General features: G+C 45.9%; 2 protein-coding genes across 3 annotated transcripts; both read left to right on the top strand.

Annotated features, from left to right (window-relative positions):
• The first annotated feature begins 1,154 nt into the window (after window positions 1-1,154).
• Window positions 1,155-4,651, top strand: cyp1a (cytochrome P450, family 1, subfamily A). Its single transcript, XM_068730325.1, has 7 exons — window positions 1,155-1,252; window positions 1,678-2,537; window positions 2,632-2,758; window positions 2,859-2,948; window positions 3,072-3,195; window positions 3,361-3,447; window positions 3,559-4,651. Exons 2-7 carry the CDS (start codon window positions 1,698-1,700, stop codon window positions 3,854-3,856), a joined length of 1,566 nt encoding a protein of 521 aa, XP_068586426.1. The 5' UTR covers window positions 1,155-1,252; window positions 1,678-1,697; the 3' UTR covers window positions 3,857-4,651.
• A 164-nt stretch (window positions 4,652-4,815) lies between these two features.
• On the top strand, window positions 4,816-23,311 carry LOC137887670 (enhancer of mRNA-decapping protein 3-like). Of its 2 annotated transcripts, none has more exons than XM_068730813.1 (7): window positions 4,816-4,893; window positions 5,843-6,031; window positions 6,686-6,882; window positions 13,363-13,716; window positions 19,352-19,505; window positions 20,753-20,970; window positions 21,320-23,311. In XM_068730813.1, the coding sequence occupies exons 2-7, from the start codon at window positions 5,868-5,870 to the stop codon at window positions 21,652-21,654; spliced, it is 1,422 nt and encodes a 473-aa protein (XP_068586914.1). In that variant the 5' UTR covers window positions 4,816-4,893; window positions 5,843-5,867; the 3' UTR covers window positions 21,655-23,311. The 2 variants fall into 2 exon arrangements, with proteins under 2 accessions (XP_068586914.1, XP_068586915.1); XM_068730814.1 differs by lacking the exon at window positions 4,816-4,893 and adding an exon at window positions 4,914-4,982.
• Window positions 23,312-24,909: the final 1,598 nt, after the last annotated feature.

Below are 24,909 nucleotides of genomic sequence, written 5' to 3'. Positions count from 1 at the left end.
TCGAATGAAGTTATCAGATATTATTATTTTCTATATTAGGCACAGGGCTTCTTGTGAGATTCTCTGTGGGTATATAACAGATTTCAAAGGAGACAGAGGAATGGTATTGAACTCATCTACCCTTTGCCCTCCAGCTGCCCCCCCCCCCCCCACCCCACCCATCCTCCTCCTCAGAGGGGAGGTGAGGGTTTGATCACTGCGCTCTCACGCAACTGGTCAATCTTTAACTCCAGCGGAGAACTAACAGGTACAAGCACGACATGGCATTTGACTGTTGTATCAGGACTTAAAGCCGCCTGGGTGGTAGCTGCATGTGCGAGTTGTCGCAAAACTCCTATTCTCACGCAACACAACCTCGATTGTGTCACTGCAGGGCAAACAGGACTGACTTTAGAAGTGAAAAAAGCCAACTCACTGTTCTATTCTTTGTAGAGGAAATGCAAATTGTCCTGACATTTAGGCTATAATTGCCTTTAAAGTATCTGTGATGGACCTTTTTGTTGTTGTTGTAAAAAACATATAATTCGTCTCGGTCTCGACCAATAATATCAATTTTACCACAACGTTGACAACAAGCTTCCCGGATCAATTTGAAATCACAATACGCGTATCAGCTGATCGAAGCAGCGACCTGCCATCCCATAATTCATTTGTGAGAGGTATTGAGAGCCGAGTGGATTCGGAATTTTTTTTTAATAATGATTATAATTTAGAAGGTTAATGCATCAGGGAGCTGGCACAGATGAGATCAAAGCGCGGCTATTTTTTTTTATAGGCATTACAATTATAACGTATACTATAGTCCAAATATTGTAAATATATATATATATATATATATATATATATATATATATATATATATAAACCTTGTAAAATATGCAATTTCTTTGACATGAAGTCTTGCAAGCACACACACACACACACACACACACACACACACACACACACACACTCTCACACACACACACACACACACACACACACACACACACACACACACACACACGCACACACCTTTTCTCTGTACTAAACTTCATTCATGACAAACAAGAGCGAGGGGGGGGGGGCGGGGTTACGTCATGAAGAGCAGCCAATGAAGCTGTGGAGCGCACTATAAGAGCAAGAGCCCATTCTCTGTTTTGGAGACATTAGGAGAGCAAACTTGGGCATTGACTCTACTAAACGATACATTGTGTGTCCTTGCTATCTCTCTGGGATCACAGCATTGCTGCTCCGTTGTTGCTCCACTAAGGTAAGATTATTATACATGCACATGACGACACATTGGATTCCAACTGAGCAAACAATGTCAGAGTTATAAGAGTGCTGAGTGCAGATTTTTTTGTAAGCATTGTTGTTAATAAGTACGCGTCTGATCTTCTTTGCAGTTGCACCTTTTTAACGTACGCTTTCTTTTGATCCACTGTGTTGTGTTCATGGGCTTTCTGTGAGCCATGGTGTAGTGGTAGTAAACTAGACTATGTTGCATATAGCATTGTGAAAAAACGTTTTCTGCAGCATGCAAACTTATAGAGTCTAATTAATAATAAACACATGCTGTGCGCCATGTTACTTGAGTTACTTCACACTTTATGGTGCATGCAGTCAACATGTTGCACAACACTTCTCCTCCTCCCTGCCCTCACTACTCTAATGCGCCTCCTATTTAATTTCTAGGTTGTGCAGAAGTCGTCATCATGGTGCTTACGATACTACCATTTATCGGTCCGGTGTCGGTATCTGAGAGTCTGGTTGCCATGACAACGTTGTGTCTGGTCTACCTGATCTTCAAGTTTTTCCACACCGAGATCCCAGAGGGGCTCCGTCGGCTGCCCGGGCCGAAGCCCTTGCCCATCATCGGGAACGTGCTGGAGATGGGCAGCAGGCCCTACCTGAGCCTCACCGAAATGAGCAAGCGCTACGGCCACATCTTCCAGATCCAGATCGGCATGCGCCCCGTGGTCGTGCTGAGCGGCAGCGACACGCTGCGCCAGGCCCTCATCAAGCAGGGGGACGATTTCGCTGGCCGACCCGACCTGTACAGCTTCAGGCTCATCAACGACGGCAAGAGCCTGGCCTTCAGCACGGACCAGGCTGGCGTGTGGCGCGCCCGCAGGAAGCTGGCCTACAGCGCGCTGCGCTCCTTCTCCACCCTGGAGGGCACGACCCCGGAGTACTCGTGCATGCTCGAGGAGCACATCTCCAAGGAGGGCGAGTACCTGATCGAGCAGCTCAACGCCGTCATGGTGGCCGACGGCAGCTTCGACCCCTTCCGCCACATCGTGGTCTCCGTCGCCAACGTGATCTGCGGCATGTGCTTCGGCCGCCGCTACAGCCACGACGACCAGGAGCTGCTGAGCCTGGTGAACCTCAGCGACGAGTTCAGCCAGGTGGTGGGCAGCGGCAACCCCGCGGACTTCATCCCGGCTCTCCAGGTCCTGCCCAACACGATGATGAAGAAGTTCAAGAGCCTCAACGCGCGCTTCAACACGTTCGTGCAGAAGATCGTCAGCGAACACTACGCCACCTATGACAAGGTACGCGTCTCTTCCACGTTTTTAATTGAAAAATGACACACTGTCCCCCCACACTTCAATCGCTACATATGAACGTGCAATCATCTTCTTTCAGGACCACATTCGTGACATCACCGACTCCCTCATCGATCACTGCGAGGACCGGAAGCTGGATGAGAACTCCAACGTCCAGATGTCAGACGAGAAGATTGTGGGAATTGTCAATGACCTGTTTGGAGCTGGTAGGTTGAATTTCTCCACATGTTGAATGATCTGATCAAGAAGTATGAATGAATGAATAAACAAAAGACAAGTGTCCTTACAAAGGTGTTTCTCTTCCAGGTTTTGACACCATTTCCACTACCGTGTCCTGGTCAGTGATGTACTTGGTGGCTTACCCGGAGATACAGGAGAGGCTTTATCAAGAGCTGAGTAAGTACAGCTATTTTTTTTTATACAAAACACTTCCTCGGATAGTCCATTCATATCACGAAAAGTAGTATCAAAACCAGTAATGCAGGAAAGCTCATTCCGATCTCTTTTCATTTTTTCCAGAGGACAAAGTGGGTCTGGATCGCAATCCCCTTCTCTCTGACAAACCCAACCTGCCCTTTCTGGAGGCCTTCATCCTGGAGCTCCTTCGCCATTCTTCGTTCTTGCCCTTCACCATCCCTCACTGGTGAGGTTCATCTCCTGTTTAAGATGCATGAGAGTGCCACACGTGCAGGTGGAAATTAGTGTGTTAATGACATGCTAAACTCTCACGGGACCAGCACGGCACGTCAACCTAGACGTAAACCTGCAAATATGCAGCGGACTAACACATTGCCCTTTGTTTTTTCAGCACCACAAAAGACACGTCTCTGAATGGCTACTTCATTCCCAAAGACACCTGCGTCTTCATCAATCAGTGGCAGGTCAACCGAGATCCGTAAGTTTCCTAATTAAAACAGTTTAAGATGACTGACACAGCTGCCCAAGTACAAACCAGTTATATTATTGTGCAGCGCATCTTATTTTCTTCTTCCTCTGCACTTTTCAGCGAGCTGTGGAAAGACCCGTCCACCTTCAACCCGGACCGCTTCCTGAGCGCCGACGGCGCCCAGGTCAACAAGCTGGAGGGGGAGAAGGTGATGGCCTTCGGCATGGGCAAGCGGCGCTGCATCGGCGAGGTCATTGCGCGGAACGAGGTCTACCTCTTCTTGGCGATCATAATCCAGAAGCTGCACTTCCACGCGATGCCCGGAGAGCCGCTGGACATGACCCCAGAATACGGCCTGACGATGAAGCACAAGCGCTGCCACCTCAAAGCAACGATGCGAGCAAGGAGTGAGCAGTGAAGCTATTGGCAGTGTGTCTGACTCAATAGGTGGTGTTAAGTTGCCACTGTATGGAGGGCACTGTTAGGATATCAGTCAGTGAAAGAAGCATCGTTCTCAGAATGTAAGGCACTGGATGCAGATTTTGAGCTACAGAGCTAAGGGCATTGAAGCAGATGAGTGAAATGTGCTTGTTGCAGATTGTCAGAGATGTCTGCGTTTGTGTGAACATATCTTTGTCATGTTTTTTTTTGGTTCTCTAAGAGATATTCCTGCACATGGATGGTGCTTCTCAGTGAAGTATAAGGAGATACCCGCTTCTCCTGTGTTGTTAAACTAAAACTGCTCCCGTTAAGAAGTTGTAAAACACTCAGAGACTAAGTTGCCTCGTTCAACTTTGGGACACACGGTATGTTTTACCGGATGGGCATTACTGTTGCAATTGTTTGTCCTCTGTGACACGGGAACACAATTTATACCTGTAAGCAAATTATTTTTTGGATTCCATTATAATGTGGATGTAAGACATTGAAGCTATATTTGTACCCCAAAATGTGATTTTGTGTGTATATCAAGTTCTTTTTGTATTTTATAAAGTTGTTTCTTTATGTGCCTAGTGTTTGTTTTGAGGTGAATAGTTTTGCTGTGCATCTATTTTAAATATCAGGACACCAAAGGAGTTCCAGTGATTTCTTGGAATATACTAGTAGGCGATGCAATTTTGTATTTTGTATCTCTGATGTATCGATGATTGTATAGCATGTAAGGACATGTAATCCTTTAATCAGCCACACAAATAAACTATGTTGAAATGATCATCTTGTTCCTATTGTTTGCCTGATTTGAAAAAAAAATAAAACACAGTAATGGCCATCACATAAAGGTGGAAACGGTCACTAGTTTATTAAACTTTAGAGAGAAAGCGAGAGAGAAAGAAATCACAACAAACCCACGTGGGAGATAAAGGAAGTGACGTTGCGCTTCAAACCGGAAAACGGCACAAAAAAAACAAACAGCTGCAGCTTTCCTTGACACCACGCTACAGATTTATCGACAAGGTACATGTGTCCGTTATCGACTGGATGTACGCGGGTTGAGTATTCAAGAGAAGTAAACACTGGTGTCAAGTGTGCAACAGTCAGCTGAGGTACAGAGGCGATAGAGATACAGAGGCGAAGCTAATGTTAGCTGTCCAGCTAGTTAGCTCAGCATACCGGTTGTACAGTAATGTTGTGATTTTCCGAATATTGTTCTGAACACTGCCCTCATATGGATCTTATGTTATGGTTGTTCCCCCCCCCCCTCCGCGTTTTTAATAGTCAATTCTACCTCAGACACACGCGAGAACCCGTTTTAAATGAACGGTGACGTTAAGCTAGTATTCGCTCAAAGCTCGCTAACGGCAGTGAAACGCATTATAATACGTCGAGCACCTCGTAACAGCACGCGGTCAACCAGTCATCAGATATCCCAGTTCAAGTCAAATGTAACGGTCTTTGTTTAAGTGTGGTCTTCCCTCCGCCGGTGGAGGTAACGTTAACTCACAGACGCGCTAACGGTGCGGTGCAGCGTGGACCAATTAGCTGGCTGATTAAGATCAGGTGCTGCAGCGGTAGTGGACCGAGTGGACCGAGTGGACCAGCAGACCGCGACACTTTGTATGACGTCTTCGTTTTCGGTGTACAGGGTAAAACGTGTCTCCATACATTCAGCAACACCTGCTCACAAGATGATTTGGTGTTTGGTTTAATGCTCAGCAGAAGAGAGGCCGGATGATGAAGCCTCAAATTAATGCCATAAAGTCACGATTTAAGAAATACTCGGGTCCAATAAGTCCAAGTAACAACCCCCCCTAAACCTATTTTTACAGGACACCAAGTCTAAAATACCAATAATAGTTTCAAAACTGTCAAATATAACTCCTCCCAGGTTGCTGAAACCCTTAATATCCTCACAGACGTAAAGTTACGGTTGCTGTAGTTTGATTTCTCTTGTTTCTGTTTTCAGAATCATCAGAGTCACAGAGAACACAATGGCCACGGACTGGCTGGGTAGCGTTGTGTCTATAAACTGCGGGCTGACGTTGGGAATTTATCAGGGAGAGGTGTTGTCTGTCGACCACGCCAGCCAGACCATCTCGCTGAGGCGGCCCTATCACAATGGTGTCAGGTGTCCTCTTCCCGAGGTCACTTTCAGGTAAGAGAGGAGGAGGAGGAGGAGGAGGAGGAGGAGGACGACGCCACACGTTTTCTTCATCAACGCATCGGCAGAAAACACACAGATTCAACCAACTCACAGAGGGCAATGTTGAACTCTTTACATTGGGCAATGTTTGTTGGTGGGAGTATTTCATCCTCCCGCCAACAAGTCTCCAGTGTTCACATTCAGCCATGAATCACATTTATAATTCTTACCGCAACCAAAGAGATTGGCTGACAAACAAGTGATCAGTTTTTAATGCATGTTAGATATAGTAAAACAAGTTCATATCATTATCATTGCTTTTCACCATTTTTTTGTTTTTTACCTTTTTATTTTTTCTTTCCTGGATGAAAACAAATGATCGATCGATCTATCTATCTATCTATCTATCACCATCTGTATTTTAAATTCAGGTCCAGCTCTAGATGCTGATTATAAATACTTTTGTTTGTACCAAATGTTTAGGATTGTGCAGCCTTGGTGGGTGTATTTCAATGAAACCCGTATCTCTTTAAATGTTAGTTCTTCTTCCACCCAGTGTGCTCACCGGGCCATGGCTGATTGTTTTATGCTTTGTCACGCTGACTGAAAGTGGAATTGCAGTTTGAGCTGTAAGTAAGCTCAGCCACTTGTTTCTGTCTTCTATAGTGCCATCGATATCAAGGAGTTGAAGTTCCTAGATATCCAGAACACGGTCGACAAGCCCAGCCCCGGTCAGAGAGCTGCAGCGGAATCCAGCTTCATACCTTCGGCCCGCCACGGTCAGAGTAACCGAGTCGCTGTGCCTCATGTGACGAGCAGCAGCTCCCACTCCAGCACTGCACCCGTCACCATCCTACGCAGAGGTAGGCAGATGGGTGAGCCTGGGTTTCATCACACTTCCCGGTTAACTGTCTTTGGTAGAAAATACTGACATTAGAGTTTTATAATGCTTAATGAGGAGTGGCCGTGTAGCATGCGGCATAAAGAAACATCTCATTAATTGGTAATGCCTTTAATTGAATCTAGGAGAATTGAATTGTTTGACATCTCGTGTGTAATTAATGTCTTTTGGCGTTCTAATGAGTAATGGATACACAAAGTTTGCTCACAGCATCAGCAGCAGATAACGCAATCGGGTTTTGTCCCGAAGCCTGCGACACCCAACACTGCAGCTGATAAACAAGCTGCAAGAAGTGGACACTGTCCATGTGGAGCGTGACTGTGCAGTGCAATACGAGAAGATAAGAAAAGCTATTTTTTACAGATGTTCCAAAATATCACGACAGTTTGACACACCTTTACCTAAGAAAGCCCCATTTATTTAAAGGTTGTGCTTGTTCACCGTGTTGCTGCTTTTGCTAGTTCTTCAATCACAAGATCATATTGGGAGTCGTCTATTGTATGCCAGGAATTTACCGCAGCGATGGCCAAACAGCACTCCTCTGTTGAGCAACAGAACATGGATATTGTTCATTGACTGAAGGAAATGTGACGCACAGCAGTGTCACAATTTACCCGTCTTCTTTTAGAAAGGTCAGAAGGTTGTGACCGAAGACGGGCTGAAAATGTAAAGTCACCCAACGTTGCTGTTTCTGATTGTACAACGCGTCGATGGCTCATTGATGTGCTTTTAACACACTGCATGAATCCTTCATTAGTCCCATGGCGATGGGGTTTTCAGTGTTACAGCAATAAGAAAAAGCATCAGTTTATAAAATGCAAGAGAGGCTTGTAATACAATTATTTGTCAAATCTATTTATTTGTTTTTGTCAAAACAGCTTTAATAGTAAGAAATAGTGATGAATAAAGCAGCTGTTTAATATAGTCTCTATCACGTTCGTGTGTTTATGTTCCATCTTTAATCCCAAATGTTTTTGTGTAAATGTATAATGCCATGCTGAACACCTGCCGTCCTCTTTTTATTTAATTTTTTTTCTTATGTCGCCGGCTTCCACCGGTAACCCCGTGTTTAACGTCACGTTGCTATGAATTGTGGGTAATTTCCTCAGGCAAAGTCCTGCAGATGTGTTGATTTACAGAAAGGGTTTCTTAAAGTGCTTGAAATGTCTGCAAGAGAGCCGTCAAACCTCTGACAGTGGGACAGTCCTAAACCGAAACGCGTATCAGAGTCTCTGAGTGTGGAGATTGGGATTCAGCCATAGTTATTTAGTTATTTGTTTGTTTACTTTTAATTTTGACCGCGGCCATGGTAACGGGAAAACCAAGCAATGTCGCGCATCACAGTGGCCCGAGCCGAAACATTCTGCCTTCGTGAAGCTTACATTTGTGTTGATTGAGCTCCGTAGTGATGGTCGTGGTGTCGATGAGCTGCTTTCTTGTCCGGTGTCTCAGTCATTAGGGGTCAACTTGTGGCCTGTTCCTCCTCTGGCCGACGTCGAGTCATTAGAGAACGGAATACGAGTCATCGGTAGCCGTCTATGTGGCAACGACTCTGTGTTCAAAGTTTAGAGGCTGTGTCATGCTTTTGGATACTTTGTTGCCAAACATTTTTGTTTTATTCTGACTGTGAGAATAAGCTTATTATAAAACCTTCAATTTAGCGTAGTTTTGCTATTATGGCAGCAATTTGTTCTGTTTTAGTTTATGGAAATCAACCCCCTCAATATCCAAACTGTGGTTGAACAACCTCTAAATAACCATTAAATATGATGAATGGTGAGGACCGCTCTGCCGTCGCATGTTGATGCAGAAATGCACAACTGCATTCTCCCCGTCCCACATTAGTGCATGTACGCTGTGAACACCGCGACGTGTTGCTCAACCTCCCCGATTAGATAAAAGCCTAAAAACAGCGTTTTGTTCTCGTCAGCAGGAAGTGTGCTCGGACAGCTCCGTGGCCTCTGCCAGAATCGGTTAAAGCCGGTTCACTTTCACACTCGGGATCGCCGAACAATGGAGGAGTCACGGGTCAATAGCATTGGCTATTATAGACGCTGCGTAATGTTCTTCAGCCGGGTTGTAAAACTGACCTCTGCCACGGCGCGTTTCCTGTGCGTGGCAGACGGAGCTAGCGCCACAGGAAGACGGTCTTTCACTTTGTTCGGTATTTGTTTCTTATGAAAAGAAATGGGTTCCTATTGCTCTCACTTTTTGTTTTGTGCCAGCAAGACTCGTAGGTATTTACTCCCTGCGTGTCACTCCTTCATATACAGAAGCTTGAGCATGGGACCCCCCCCCCCCCCCCCCCCCCCCCCTAAGATTCCCATAGCGTGCTAAAGGCTTGTACCAAAGTTCCTCTTTACAATACGTGTGTGACTAAGATCAATAAACATTCCCCCTCCCTCCCCGTGTCTGCTGCTAAAGAGGAGGTTAAGCAAAAGCCAGGCTTTCGTGCCTCGGTGCCCTCCCATTCTCTCTCCCTCTCTCCCTCCCTCCCTCTCTCTCTCCCTCCCTCCCTCCCTCCCGCTCAACACAGGAAACCCCCCTCCCCAACAGGAAGCCATGTTGTCCCAGTGAGCTCGGAAGGCAAAAAAAGCATTATCAATTGTGGAAGCAATGTTTACCTTTTTTGTGTTGTTTTTACTTTTTTTTTATTTTAATCTCTAGCTCTCAGGCTGGTGGCAGGGGAGCTAATGCCCAAATTGCATGGGGCCAAAGTGCTGAGTGGCCTGGGCAGGGCCGGTGCTTTCACACGCAACGCCATGCTCCCAAGAAGCCCCCCGGCCACGTACAAGGCAGAGCAGGGAGGGAGCGCCGCTTATACAAGATCGCGGATTCCAGAAATGGTTCTCTGAATATCTGCCGTTTATCTTTCTGGGAGAGTAGGATGGGAATTTAGAAACCGCTTTTGTGAATGATGCGGAGTGGAATTCCAATCAGACCAAGCAGATCTCATTAAAAGGGCATTTTGGAAGAGGACCATAAGACTATGCCCTTAACCAGCATTCTACCTCTATATATGGAGTGAAACTGTCTGCAGTTCAGTGTTTGTTTTTTCCCCCTGTAGAAATCGCTGCTTCAGATTTCTTATAAACCTTTAAGGCAGTGGTTCTCAACTGGTCTGGCTGCTGGACCCACCATCGGCCCTTAATGACGAGCCAAATGTTCAACTTCTCAAATGTGTTTAAAGAACCGATGGAGCAGTCTGAACCTGAGCTGAACACGTCCTCTCAGTCGTAGCAGTAGGAGCTCTCTGGTTCCTGTCGGTCCCGGTCCCACATGTTCCAGTAAACCAGTAGAACTGATTTGTTTGTTACCTCTGTAGATTCGTCCATTTGTAATGCAAAATGGCCGCTTGCCTTAACTCTAGCCGTGGTCTGTTTGATGTCGACATGTCTTCAGTCACTACTCATAGAGTCATTCGACAGAGGAATAGTTTTCAGTTGATCCGCTGAGGATTGATCAACATATGCTGCTTCAGTTTTGACGGCTTCATGCTTTCTTGTGCCAGAACCTCGCTGCACAAAACACACTGAGGTGTTTGTCCTCTTTTGTCCTCAGTGTAGTAAATCCATCTCTCATGTAGTCGGTGTCCTACTTACGGTTCACTCAATTAGCATGAAAACAGAATGGTGGGGGTCTATTAGCATTACAAGGCATTAATGCCAAATACTGTTAAGGAGTGTGAATAACTCCGCTGCATAAAAAAAATCCCCTTCAAAATAAAAGCATTTATTTTTTTCCAGGCAAAGGTCCGCGACCCACTGGGTCACGACCCACCAGTTGAGAATCTCTGCTTTATGGTACATGTTTATTGGAAAGGTGGTTTCTGTGCGTCCATGTTTTATTTCGCCTCACACTCCTGTAGCTCCACACTTTCACACTGAGAGCTTCTCAGCGTGATTACAGACCTCCACCCTTTAGCACACAGCAGCTCCTGTGTGTGTGTGTGTGTGTGTGTGTGTGTGTGTGTGTGTGTGTGTGTGTGTGTGTGTGTGTGTGTGTGTGTGTGTGTGTGTGTGTGTGTGTGTGTGTGTGTGTGTGTGTGTGTGTGTGTGTGTTTGAAGTGCCTTGCTCGCCGTTGCTCAGCATTGCTGTCCTCCTACCGCCATCTCTGACTGGATGCTAATCAGACGCAAAGTAGTTGTTCCCAGAAGTCCCTCTGGTCTTGCATTGCACTCATTTACCCTCCTTTAGCCTGTAGATTCTGTTTGTATCCAAACCCGTATCAGCTGATGTCAGTGACATCACAGCACTCTGGTGACAGCTTGAATATTGCATTTTCCAGCCCTGGAGCTGCTGTGAAAAATGACTTTAATTGAAATTGAATATCAGATGTTTAGTGACCAGTTGGGAGATTGCTTAAAAATAGTCTTAAATATTCCCTAATTTGATCCCTTGTCTCAGATAAGCGCTGTGTTTTCAATATGTATGCATTCAGCGGTACAGTTTCACCATCGCCCACGTTTCACTCTGAAATATTCCTGGCCCGTGGACCTGTGTACTAATTTGTGGTGGCAAGTTTGTCAAAACGGAAATCGGCGAAGTTCACTCTCCGTCTCCCCGCTTGTTATTCATTAGGCTGTTTGACTTGGAGCTCTGCCCGGTTCATTCACATTTTCTGATTCGTAGCATGACAAAACACTTCCTTGTAAATAAAGACGCTGTTGGCGTGCGCTAATAAGGCCGCTGGCTTCCATCCCTGTTCACACAGGTGAACACGCCAACCCACAGCCCTTCTCCCCAACAACACGCTGCGTCTCTCGCTTCTTGTAATTGCTATTAATTAGTAAATCACCAATGGATACTTGTCAGTGTTCAGAGCGGGATTAAGAACGTTAATATGACTTCATATGTTTAGGAAGAAAAACAAATCGGTGGCGTCTGTATTGGTGGCCTCATTATGATATCGAGTCAGGTCTGGATTTAGCTTCTAGTCCGTCATGTCTTGGTATCGATACCAGTGTACTGTGACTGAGCCTCCCAGTATCTTGCGTGAGAGAGTCCAAAGTACCTTAGCTGCCACAGTGACAGTAGCGTGAGACTGTGCCTCTCTGTCTCCCGGTTAGCGTGAGAGCTCAGCGTGGTTGGGGTTGAAGGCCAGGTTTTTCCAGTTTTTCTTTTTTCTTTTCTTTTTTTTCTCTGTTCATTTAGGTTTTTTTTTTTTTTTTTTTGTTTGCGCATACGCGTATGTAAACTTTATTGAATACCGCTCGGTCGGCCGTTGTATGTTTTGTGCGTCTGCTGCGTTTTGTTCTCGGCGGGTTAAAGTAACCGACCGAGGCGATGAGAGAAGTACCAGACGGAGTGTTGTCGGACGGGAGGAGCTGCGAGCGATCGAGCCAGAACTTTGAAGGTGCTGAGCTCGGTCATTTCCAGCGCGATGACGTACAGTAGGACTGCTCAGAGCGCCTTTCAGCAGCGACGAGGAAGTGAGCAGAGCAATGGGAGGATTTCTGGGCTCTCTGTGTATTCTGGGTTTGAGATGAAAGACACAATGGGCTCTTGTTAGCCCGGAGCAAAGCATCACACTCTGTCTAAGACCCTCAGTCCGTCAGCTGTTCTTAAAATAGCTCTTCTGGAAAGGTGTCCATGTTTTCTCACAGATGCATCTTGAACTCGGGGATACATTGAACATTTCCGTCATACTTTTTTGATAAATGTCTTTTATGTAGCTTTACGCAGCTATAAAAACATTGGTCAGCAATCCTATAAAGACACATTTTATATAATGTGTTTTACTATATTGTCATAAATTAAGTTCATACACCAGCCTCCATTTATGAGTTATAGTAGGTGACCAACACATTAACCTGCTGACAACTATATTGCTGCCATATATCCATGTTTGTATGCTAAATAGTGGGACTTTAAGTAAGGTGTTGCCAAAATGTGTCCTTATGTTTTTGGGCATCAACCTTAAACTTGAGTTACTGCTGGTTATCGTAGATACAACTGAATCATTATCAACTGGTTGAATTCAAGACCGATTATCGGTTTTGATTAGATTATTGTAGGTCAACATATTAAACAACAACTTAAATGTGCAATAATGTGGGTGGAAAAGTTGAATTTAGCAAACTTATTATGTAAACATTCTGCATTCAGATGAAGCAGTCCATATGGATTTTTGTTCACACCAGATTTTCTCCATTTATTTATTTTAGTTGCGTCACTGCAGTAATACATCGTTGCACAATGAGTCAGATGTGATTATGAATGTGATGTTTCTTTCTACCAAAGTACTCTGGACGTGAGCCAAGTGAATTTAGTATTTTAGTTTTCTTTATTGGTGAAGCATGACAAAACCAAGGTGATTTGATAGCGGTGGACAAAACAAACGATGAGACGAATATGACGTTGCATTACAAGGACTGTCGGAGCGTCTGAAGGTGGGGCATGGGTGCGGGTGGATGCCTGACTTGTGTCTTTTTGTCTCCAGCCCCCACGGGTTCGTCTACCAGCAGAGGGGCGACGCAGGCCACACAGAAGAAGAGCAGCGTGAGGAACGGAGGCCCGACGAGGACGAGGGACGACGAGTGCTTCGGCGCCGGGACCGACGGCGACATGGAGGCAGACTTCGACTTTGAGGGGAACCTGGCTCTGTTCGACAAAGCCGCCGTCTTCTCCAAGATCGACGGGACCGGCGGCCACGGCAACAGGGCGCAGCATCACAGCGCGCAGGGCGACCAGAAGCCCCTGTCCTATCGCCATGACGAGAATATCCTGGAGGCGAAGCCCGTCGTATACCGGCAGATAACGGTGCCCCAGCACGGGGGCAAAGAGTACTGTACCGGTGAGAGGTGAACGCATGTACACAGACACTCACACGTGTGACACTCGGGCCTCTTGGTTCCTCTAATCTAGTATCTTCAGTCCATGCAGCAGCAACAAATGTTGAAACTGTTGCAAAGACAGATGTTCAGTCAGGTTTTAGGGCGGCCAGCTTTCTGCTCGGATGTTCTGTAGTTGGTCCTGATGTGACCCATGAAAGATTGGAGCTGCTATTCTGTGGAAAAACAAATAGTTATAGTAAAAAAAAGAACAGAAATATGTGATATTTTACACATTTCTTTTTGTAAGCAAACGCCATGAAACTTATTTTGAGTGAATGCAATCACCTAAACACCGTCTTCCAGCTTTAAATACTCCCCAACAAATACACCTTCTGCTCCTGTTTGCATAACGATAAATACAATCCAGAGCCCATCTCTTTTAAACACTCATTCAGCCCTTTTCTATATTGTTTTCCCTTTTTTTGTAGATTTATGTTTTCATTATAGGTACCAATGGGTTTGGGTTTGAATGCCACAGACGGAGTAGGGAAGTCAGAAAGTAGTGCGAGGCAGACCAGCACACAAACAACAACAACAAGCTGCTGCTGCTGCTGTTGTTGTTGTTGTTGTTGTTGTTGTGGACTTGATGGCAGCTTGTTTGCAGGTGTGCTGAGAAGAGTTTGTCCAACGTGGTTTTGTGTCCATGATGTGAGTCGGGGTTTGTTCGGAGCGGGTCTTGGGGATTTTACGGCGCCACGGACGTTTGATCAGTGAGCGTGCCAGCTTTGTGCACACACTGTTTGTTTTGGAAGGACTATTTTATTTTTCGATCGTGTTTAATCTCTGACCAAACACCGTTTGGAAGCACAGTTACAGCTCCTGCCAAAAGTTGACTTTTTTTTTTTCTTTTTTTTTTTTTTTTTTTAACATTCGATCCTGAGCACAATACTGTGAAGCGCTTACTGAGGAATGTGCCGAAGCGTCTCATTCTGCTGAACACAATGAGGAAAAACAACATGCACTATAAAGTGTGTGTGTGTGTGTGGGGGGGGGGTCTCAGTGGATGCACTGGCCAGAGAAAGGTCACCTGGGGGCAGGCTGACAGGAATCATAACCTCCTGGTTACTGGTCATCATGAATTTTGACTCCACCCGCCTCCCCCTTTTATTTGTCCCACAGAGACGGTGGACCCGTCCTCCTTCACACTTCTGCTTACTCTAGGAACCTGAGCGTTATGTAACTGGTTAATACACACACAAGATAAGTTAATGGCATGCTAAGACAGGCCCCGGCGTTCACTCTGTAGGAACGGTGGAGGGTGGTGTCGGTGTCGCACCGCGACTAGAGGGATCAAACTCCGCCTGTGTCTGGTCTCAAGATAAGGCAGTGTGCATTGCCACGGTGGGATAAGTTGGGGAAGTTATTTCTCTGGTGAAATCTCTGTTTCTCTGGTCATCACCCAAAGTTGTACGTGCAGCATCTCCCCCGTCCTGAGCAATAAGAGGATGACTGGAACAAGTCTGACCGCGGTGACGCCGAGCGGCTCGGCAAGGAGCTGCAGACCTCCACCGAGCACAGCCTCCTTTTCTTCCCGTGCAGGCAGATCTGCTTCCCAGGGCTGTCATCGTAATCTCCGTCCTCTGCGCTCTGTAATTAGCGTGCCGCCGCACAGCCTTACGTAAACAGCACCTCTGAAGCAGGAACAAACCGCAGCGCTCTTGACCCGGAATCTTTGCCAGTAAACAGATAAGTCAACAGTATGAGAACAGAGAAGGAACAACAAAGTGCCCGCCTCTGTGCGAGGGTTGCCATAGCGCGCTGGCATGGGTGTTTGACGGGCCTGTTTCTATAGACTATTAACTGTGTAAAGATTTTTTTTGCAGTCCGTGTAAGTTTAGTTCTGCTATTGTCTTGTGTGATTGACTCCAGCTGTGGAAACCTCGTCGGTGCAAAGGAGCCAGGCCGCAACACAGACTGCAATCAAGCCAACTGTCAGCTGGTTTTCTTTTATTTATTTATTTATTTATTTATGCCATATCGCTTTGGAGAAAGCACAATGCAAAAGAAATGTGTGTCGTCACAAGTTATTGTGACCCATATGACCCAGTGACCTCAGGATGGATCCCCTCCTGAAGACTGCATGCTGTCGGGTGAAGAGGACAGCGGTGGACGCGACGCGGTTTAAGCTTCAAGCTGCCGTTTTGACCTTCTGATCCACAGACCTTCATTGAACCCGATGGAGGCCTCGCGTGTTACAACGTTCTTACATTCCAGAGATCAACAGTGGTTCCACGCAATGATGGCCTCACATGTCATTTAATATAGTGAGAGAAAGATTCTTTGAGTTTTTGACGTCACGATTTGCAACTTCTTGCATTATATTTAAGCTGACTCTTTCAACCATGTGGATAAATAGCCCAAATTGCAAGAATCATACAAGTACATCCACTTCATTAAATATGCTGTAGTGCCACAGAGAAATACGGGTTTTTTTGTTATCAACATTTGTATTTATGGGCCAAGGTGCACTCGGACCAAAATGAGTTTTCAGAGTGCGACAGAAGAGGTGTAGAGTTTGTGCTGTGCTGATGTCAGAGTGGAGCTGTTTATCATAAACTCAAGCTATTGACACGAGCAGTGACCTTCACTCTCTAAGGAGACACACTTTACCGACAGAAAGTCAGTGGGTTGCAGGGTTTTATTGATTTGTGCAAAACGCCGCTAAGAAACAAACACACACACACACGGTGAGCACTTAAAGATATGACCAAAATGGGGAATAAAGTAGAAGGGAGTCTCTCAGATCACCGCATTAAGCTGCTCATGGTGCAGCCTCCTCACAGTGCAGGTCAACATAGTTCAGCTCTGGCGGTGCGGCGGAGAGGAATGGCCTCGTCTAACCCTCCCTAACCCAGAACTAGCCTCAGTCACACATGGCCCGCATCCAGCCGGCGTGTATTGCTTTCAGTCCCGTCAGTTCCCTTGTCATGCTTGAAGGATTGCTTCCAGCTCAGTTTATTTTAGTGCTGCCGCATACTCAAGGCTACCCGGTTCAGCTAGTTGACTGGTGAGTTTTTGTTTTCGCACCACAGTGTGTGTGTGTGTGTGTGTGTGTGTGTGTGTGTGTGTGTGTGTGTGTGTGTGTGTGTGTGTGTGTGTGTGTGTGTGTGGGAGATGGCGTGCGTGCACCTGGCGGGATGGTTGAAAAGCAATCGGTGCGCACGAGTGCAACTCCCACTTCCTGTGAGCTCTGCACTGGAGGCAGCGTTTGCATGACAAGAGGCAGTCGGCGTTCCTGTGCTTATCGCTCACGTGAGGATCGGCGTTTCTGCCGTATAGTGGCAGTCTTTGTGCGGTATCAATAAAGAATAGTGGGAGGGGAACGGGGCCGACCTAAAGATAAGCAAGAATGTCAGCCAGGCACGGCATGAGTCTCTGTGTTTATAACTCATTATCTTGTGTACTGGGGGGGGGTGTCACTCTGTCTGCGTTGCATGCCAGGGTGAAACGGTGGCAGTGCGAAGATTTGTGCACGCCGACGACGAGGCCACCAAGTTCTCAGCTACCAGGCCAGAGATCCGTAGGAGGCCATTAAGGACTTAACTGCCTCCCAGCCGCTTTATTTATCAAAGGGATCCTGAGCCCTGCAGTTCCCCCCCAGCTTGACTTTCACAACCCTCCTGATCTGCCACGGGCAATAGACAGCTAGGGATTAGCAAAAGGGCTCTTTAAAGGCTTCCACACGCTTCACTTTGTACAGTGATAAAAGGCCGAGTCGTGGTTCTCTAATAAGAAAAAAAAAAAAAGAAGTACACAGGTGAGAGCAATTCTGACGAGGTTATGGATTGAAGCGTTCTTCTCAAAAAAATGGTTACGATAAGAGAAGACGAGCTTGATGTGGCCGACCGTTCCTCAGTCACTTTCGTTCCTCCAGTGAGCCCTCGTGAGCCTGCTTCTCTCTCTGCCACTGCCATGCTGCTAATTACAAGTCTCACACTGCTATTTGGGCGAGTGTACAAAAAAAGGTTGTGTGTGTGTGTGTGTGTGTGTGTGTGTGTGTGTGTGTGTGTGTGTGTGTGTGTGTGTGTGTGTGTGTGTGTGTGTGTGTGTGTGTGTGTGTGTGTGTGTGTGTGTGTGTGTGTGTGTGTGTGTGTTGCAAGAAAGGAACGGGATGAGTCACTCTTGATCCTACATTGGAGGCGTATGGCTGATTATCCTCATAAGCTCCCTGAACACTGCATAAGAGCGGGTGTTGTACTCTATATAATCTTAATTGGACCAATAGTATTTTTTAGCCCATGGATTTAATACAGTCATTATAATTACAATATATGATAATCAAAGAATATATATGTTCCTGAAAATATGTTCTTGTATCGATTCCTGCATGAGACCCGATGTCTGAGTTGGGCCCCAAATGTGAAACGCGTGAATTGCTGTAGTCGTAGTTGTAGTTATAGTTGCACAGAACTAGTGGACTCGGCAGTGAAGAGAGTTTTGGAGGTGTTTTCATCTCTCATCTTCAATTAAAACATGAAAACGGTTCTAAACAGAAAAGACAACTGCTAATAAGTCAACATATTCCAACCCAAAGAATGAGTCTATGAATTACTTTGGTTGGTAAAAAGTGATGTTTTGTGCTTTGGTAGATCGGTCGGGTTGAGTCCACTGGTACTGCCATGCCTCCCCCATGTTTAGTCCTCCCCAGTCTCTCACCACGAGCCGTTGGGATACAGGTGTTCATATATGTACACACACACACACGTGTGATGTTTGTCCCCTTTGCTGTCACGCCAACCCGCCGCATGTTTTGACTGAGACGGCAGCAGACGTGGGGGGTCCTCCCCAGGGCTCAGGGCTGGGGATTGGTGAGACGCCCGCGGGGTTGGTGCGTGTGAACTCGGGGGGGGGGGGGGGGGGGGGGGATAGGCGTCTCACTGCGGCTGCCTCGTGTTTGTCATGTTTTGTAAAGGCTGCCAATCTCCCCTTTGTTGCAACAGACACCAGCGACAAACAGGAGAGGAAATGGAGAATCTTCCGTGATGGGAACAAGATCGGGTCATGGAGGAGGAGGAAGGGGGGGGGCGGGTTCCCACAGCGCTTGTCGTTATCTTAGGGGTCAGGTTTCTGGGTTTCACCTCTTGTTGTTTTTTTTTTTTTTTTTAAGGAGATGCTTTTCAAAATGACATGGTTCTTATGAAGATGTAGGACAGTGCCGGTCTAATTTAGGAATACGATACACGTCAGACTATTCCGATGGATGCAGGAATGTAAGAGCACAAATGTCCTTATTTTTGTATTTTCAGGAGATTTTGAAATTAAACATTTAGGCGTACATCAGATAAACCTGGTGGCGTTTATCCCACTGTGACATAAAATAAGAAGTCGTTTTTATGGGAAAGTTACCAGAGGACAACATTTACCAATAAGCCAGGCAAGGTTCAGGTTCCTTGGTTTTGCCATTTGGCTTGACAGGATAACAGAGGAATGTTACTGACGGAGTTCATCGTTGGTGCAGAAATGATCTTTCTGCGCCTTGTGTTTTGTTTTCATCTGCTCTGTCGCGCTCTTCTGTTGCGTGGCATCAGACGTGAGACCGTGTCTAGAACCGCGTTAACGTGCTCTCCACCTCCCCTCTGTGTCGCCTCTCTGCAGATTCAGGCCTGGTGGTTCCCAGCGTCCCCTATGAGCTTCACAAGCGTCTGCTGGCAGCTGCAGAGCGCTGGGGCCTTTCTCTGGAGCGCAGGCTGGAGATGACCGGCGTCTGCTCCAGTCAGATGGCTCTCACTCTGCTGGGCGGACCAAACAGGTGAGAAATGCCACCGTGGGCTCTGGTGCGACGTCTGCTGAGCGGCGTACGCGACTGACCCTGTCGGATGTGCAGCGCACTGCGACTAGAGCCACCGTCGCCGGTTTAATTAGAAGAAGATTGCGCAACAATGTGCAGAAAGTCCTTCTCTGGGTAGCTCTACCATCATCAGAGCAGGTCCGTCCAACCTTTTGTTTTCATGTCATGTTTTTCCAGTTGCCATGGCACTCATCTGTGTTACCATGTTCCTCCATACGTTACATGGTGAGCAGTCACACGGTGAGCAGTCACACGGCAGGTCAAGAACATCCAAAGGCTGAAGCAGCCCTGTTCTGTGTCGTTTACCTTTACAGTGTATTTAAGATCAGAGGCTCGTATGTATTGTCTCCGATTCTTTCATCAGTTTAGCAGCACTCTACTACTTGTGTGTCTCAAGTTTCCTCTAGAACTGCTGCTCAGGTCAAGTGTCATTTTGTAACAGAGTCCCTGGCACCACAGTGGCGCTCCACTGTCATCCAAGTTCTACTCGGTGTACAGATACTCAAGCTTTAAATCAAGCTTTAAATGAATGTATTGCTTGTATGCTGAGTAACATTTTAACGCTGCGATTAGAAATAAGATGGTGGACAACAGTGTGCCATCTTCATCTTCGTCACTACAGTGCCTGTGATTACAACAAAAGCTACAGTTGGGTTTTTTTTCTTCTCGGGACCCACTTTGTAAAAATTACAAACCACTGCAACCCAACTCATAACAGTCCATATGAATTATGAGAGCGAATCTGTGCGTGAATGAACGTTCCTAATCTTCTTATTATAATATCTTGAAGATGTAAACCAGACATTTTAAAGAGATGTAGGTTTCATAAATCCCAGCTTGTTTTATGCATGTTTCTACAAACGTATACACACGTTAAATACTTTATAAATGAGACCATAAGTTAACCCGAACCCTCCCATCAGATCATTCTTACACGTCTACCTCTGACTACCACTAGCTTTGTTATTGATGTTTCCTAGAATGTTTTTTGATTTTGTCAGTGATGACTACACATCAATCAAAATGTATGCTACTACCTGTAGCGACCTCTTATTGTTACATGTGTGTTGTGGCGTCTTTAAACAAACATGTCTGATGTCGTCCAGTCAGCATGTTGGAGATGATGCAGTTTGTTTGATCAACTCATGAATACTGCATCGGATGTCTTTCTTCCTGGGTTAATATCGTCATCCCTTGAACGTCCCCAGACTCACCCCCAAAAACGTCCACCAGAGGCCCACTGTGGTCCTCCTGTGTGGGCCGCACATCCAGGGAGCCCAGGGGGTCAGCTGTGGCCGACACCTGGCCAACCACGGAGTGGAGGTCGTCCTGTTCTTGCCCAATTTCGTCAAGATGCAGGACTCGGTCACCGGCGAGGTCCACCTCTACAGCAAGACCAGCAGCAAGCAGGTGGCCAGCGTCAAAGGTAGAACACACCAACAGAGAGGATGTGGATCGTTAGTGACGCTGATGGAAAGGGCCGTGCTGGTGGCCCTGTGACTGTCATTCAGTTTGAGTGAGAGGATCGGCTCATGCTGTCCTGTTGGAACAGACGAGCACAGATAAATGTCGCCCTCTAGTGGAGCAGCGGCATTAAAGGCACACTGCATCATTATTGACGATCATTTATGACTCCACACATTTATCGTTCATTTACATGGATAGTAAGGAGTGTCTCCTGGTTTCAGTTGTTAGTATTATGTCTTTGTGAGGCACCTTTTTGAAACGCGTTGTTCATCATCTTCATGCCTCGTTCTCCTCTTCCTCTGTCCCAGACCTGCCGACGAGCCCGGTGGACCTGGTCATCAACTGTCTGGACTGCCACGAGAACCCACTGCTGAGGGAGCAGTCCTGGTACCAATCGGCCGCCGACTGGGCCAACCAGAACCGGGCTCCCGTCCTGAGTATCGATCCCGCGATCGGCGGCCAGCATCAGGCTGTCGAGGCGAAGTGGACCCTCTTTTTAGGCCTTCCTTTACCGTTAGCCGAGACGGAGAGCAGGGTCTACCTCTGTGACATTGGCATCCCTAAACTGGTTTTCCAGGAAGTTGGAATCCGCTACCACTCACCGTTTGGATGTAAATTTGTCATTCCCCTACACACGCCATAACGTGACAGTGAACTCCCAACTCCCAACTCACAATAGGAGGGAACGGTCTGCTATTCAGTGGGTAATGGTACGATTGTGTATGTGGCGTTAGCTGAAGAGCAACAATATGACCTAAAGAATACTTTGTAGTAAAGTGTACAACTGGAAGCATATTTTGTAGGTCTTTCCTCGCTGCCCCTTTGGAATCTCCCGGGGGGGGGGGGGTGGTGGTTGCGGGTGGTTGCTGCGCGTTGCGTGCGACACCTCTTGTTTTTGAGAGGGAACGGTTTCCTGTTCTTTGCCGTGTTTTGATAAGGGCTCTGGATGACGATGTGAATGTGTTTACAAAGCGCTGGGAGTCGGTGACCTCTGACCCTGTGACCAGTCAGAGCAGCAGAGGCTCGGTTCCTGTTTCCTCCTCCAGACTGCATGTGGAGGCCGGTCCGGCCCCCGTGGCCCCCGTGCACAGCTCGGCCTGAAGCCGTCTGCCAACCCAAACCTGACATTCATGTGGCCCACGTCTCCATTGTCTTTCCATTTAATGCAATTTTGTACTCACTCAGATAGGTGTGTTTTGTCTAGTAATGGTTGTAGCATGTTTTACTGATAATGGGTTGTCACACAGAATTTATATTTGTATTGTTTGTATTTATTTTTGGACTACATCTCAGGAACAATGAATGAAAAATGTAAAAAACGTCACATTTGCATTTGCAGTACATCCGATGGCGCTCTCTCTGCCGGTTGGGTGAGTTCATAACCACTGACGATGAACATGAAAAGTAGTAGCTGGCACCCCTGAGGATTCATTTTCTGTATTTCTGAAGTCTTGCAGATTAAACAGGATTCTGAAGCACACATTCCAAGGACCAAAAGCATCTTGGGCCAGGTTCATCTCTAGGGATTAGAGCTAGTTTGGTTTAGTGAAACCTAATTATTATTTTCCATTTCGACGCCTCAGATTCATCCACCTCCAGTGAAGTACCCGTTCCTCTGGTTTGGTCGCCGTAGCGTTCTTCTGTTAGAACCTCAGATCAGTAAACTGTAAACTTTACACGTTAAAGGACGAGCTGATGTTAGACTGGCAGCTACGCGCTTTTGAAATCATGCAGGTATTTTTTTTTTTTCAAGTCGTCGTGTTCCGAACTTCTTTTCCAACAGCAAAAAATCAAGTACTTCAAGTTAAAAGCTGAGAGTCAAAAAGCTGGAGGAGATGAAGCGTAATCTGTTGTAATATTAATGTAAATCAAACCTCCACTCAGGGAAACGGGAGCAGTTTAAGACGCTGCAGCCTCTTGCTAAGCTTGTCTTCATCACAGCAAAGACTAAATGGAACACTTAAAACGTGATCGTGATTGTGTTTAAATAAAACATTCCTTGTACATGTTGATTAGGGAGGATCTGGAGATTCATTATTGTGAGTGGGGTATGTACAACGTGTGAATTTAGTGCCGATGGGTTTGTATCTCATTTTTTTTGGAAGTGTAGTCAACTTGAAGACATTTTGTACCTGAGGTGTTTGACTAATTTATAGCCAGCCTGCGTGGTTATTCCTGACAGAGCCGCGTGTCGTCTGACAACGTGTTGATAACGTGTCTCTAGCGCTACATGATCGTCTGACGAGAAGCAGAGGGTGGCTGCTCCTTTTTATATGCAAATAAAAAAAAACGTGTTTAAAGTTGTGAGACATGTCGTTTTTGGTCATTGCAGAAATACAACACGACTACGCTGATGTGCCGTTTTGAGACACGATACTGTATTTCTTTGTATTGCTACTATATACTTCTATATTTAAGAGGGAAATACTGTCATTTTATACACTATTTTTATATTTTATACACTATTTTTGTTTTACAGCTATAGTAACTTGTTACTACTTTGGATATTTCAAGATCAGTTTCTATGAATCCAGCTACCCAGTAAAGAAGGTAGAGTTGGCTTTTTGAGCTGCTGCAACATTCAAATGCTCCGAGCACATTTACGCATCACGGGTAGTTATCCAGTAATATAACACTCTGCATGGTGAGTGGCTGTAGTTGTGCTACTTAATCTACAATATATCATAATACTATTATAACATGCTTGTAGTGGAGTCTATTTCTGAAAGTGACATTTTAATATGAATACTTCTATCGCTGCAATTAAGTTGTACACGTTCTAATGGGCCTGTTTACAGCAGATGTTTAGGTGTTTCTAATGACTAACGACTGCTCTGCTCTCTCCAAGTGTCCCAGGAAGTCAGGACAGTGAGGCAGGAAGCGCGACACCAGGACCCTGAAACTGAAGCAGCTAAATGGAATTCAGTCGTCACTAATTTACCATTTGCACCTGTGCTTTTTCCCACTGTGGTGTGTGTGTGTGTGTGTGTGTGTGTGTGTGTGTGTGTGTGTGTGTGTGTGTGTGTGTGTGTGTGTGTGTGTGTGTGTGTGTGTGTGTGAGATTTATGGGCCTTTTGTTTTTTACAGCGTGCATTTAAACACATTGTGGCATGATAAACACAGGTGTAAGCAATAACATTAATTCCGGCTGCATTTTATTCGGGTGTTCTACTTCCAGGGCCTTGGTTTGGTGCATGTTTGCTTTCTGAGCTAACTAACTCAGATTTGGAGCCATCATTAATGTTATTAGCTACACCTGTGATTACCCAACAACGGAGGACCCCTGTTTATAATTAGTGTGGTATTTATGGTAATCGGTCAAACGTGTTTATTTAGGAAATGTTCAGCATGTACATTTTACTGTACTGGGAACAGGCAGACAAGATGCGTAATAATGCGGTGTGTATTCCCAAAACAAATGTGCATTTAATCAAATCCCCACAAACCAGAGTAACGATGAATTACATTACATTACAGTCATTTAGCAGATGCTTTTATCCAAAGCGACTTACAATAAGTGCATTCAACATAGTAATCAAGAGAACTACTAGTCACCAGAAGTCATGAGTACATTTCCTTTTCCAAACAAGCATCTAAGAGCCTGAAGCAGAGCATAACTCAGAGCCAAAGTACAGAAACAAGAAAAACAGTTAGTGCTATAAGGAATACGAATACAATAAGTGCAACAAGCTAGTATGAAAACAATAAGTGCTGAGTGGAATAAGGGGGTGCTTGTGGGATTTATCTGTATCATATTGAATGTGTAACGGGACAGAAACGGCGTGTTTTGTAACAGTAGCTAATTCTACTGCCACCACACAGCTGTTTTTAAATGCATAATTAACAACACACAGTCACATCGGTTACCCTTAGGGAAGATAGTCAATAAAAATCACTA

Source organism: Cebidichthys violaceus, unplaced genomic scaffold (genome assembly GCF_023349555.1).
Source record: "Cebidichthys violaceus isolate CVI_PGR_0920_01 unplaced genomic scaffold, fCebVio1.0.p SCAF_5, whole genome shotgun sequence".
Taxonomy (NCBI): domain Eukaryota; kingdom Metazoa; phylum Chordata; class Actinopteri; order Perciformes; family Stichaeidae; genus Cebidichthys; species Cebidichthys violaceus.
This window is presented reverse-complemented; position numbering and strand designations above follow the sequence as displayed.

Coding starts and splice junctions, on each gene's coding strand:
- cyp1a (XM_068730325.1), top strand. CDS start 1,698: ATGGTGCTTACGATACTACCATTTATCGGTCCGGTGTCGGTATCTGAG. Junction 2,759..2,858: donor CAATGACCTGTTTGGAGCTG/GTAGGTTGAATT, acceptor TTTCTCTTCCAG/GTTTTGACACCATTTCCACT. Junction 2,949..3,071: donor GAGGCTTTATCAAGAGCTGA/GTAAGTACAGCT, acceptor CATTTTTTCCAG/AGGACAAAGTGGGTCTGGAT.
- LOC137887670 (XM_068730813.1), top strand. CDS start 5,868: ATGGCCACGGACTGGCTGGGTAGCGTTGTGTCTATAAACTGCGGGCTG. Junction 6,883..13,362: donor CGTCACCATCCTACGCAGAG/GTAGGCAGATGG, acceptor TTTTGTCTCCAG/CCCCCACGGGTTCGTCTACC. Junction 20,971..21,319: donor GCAGGTGGCCAGCGTCAAAG/GTAGAACACACC, acceptor CCTCTGTCCCAG/ACCTGCCGACGAGCCCGGTG.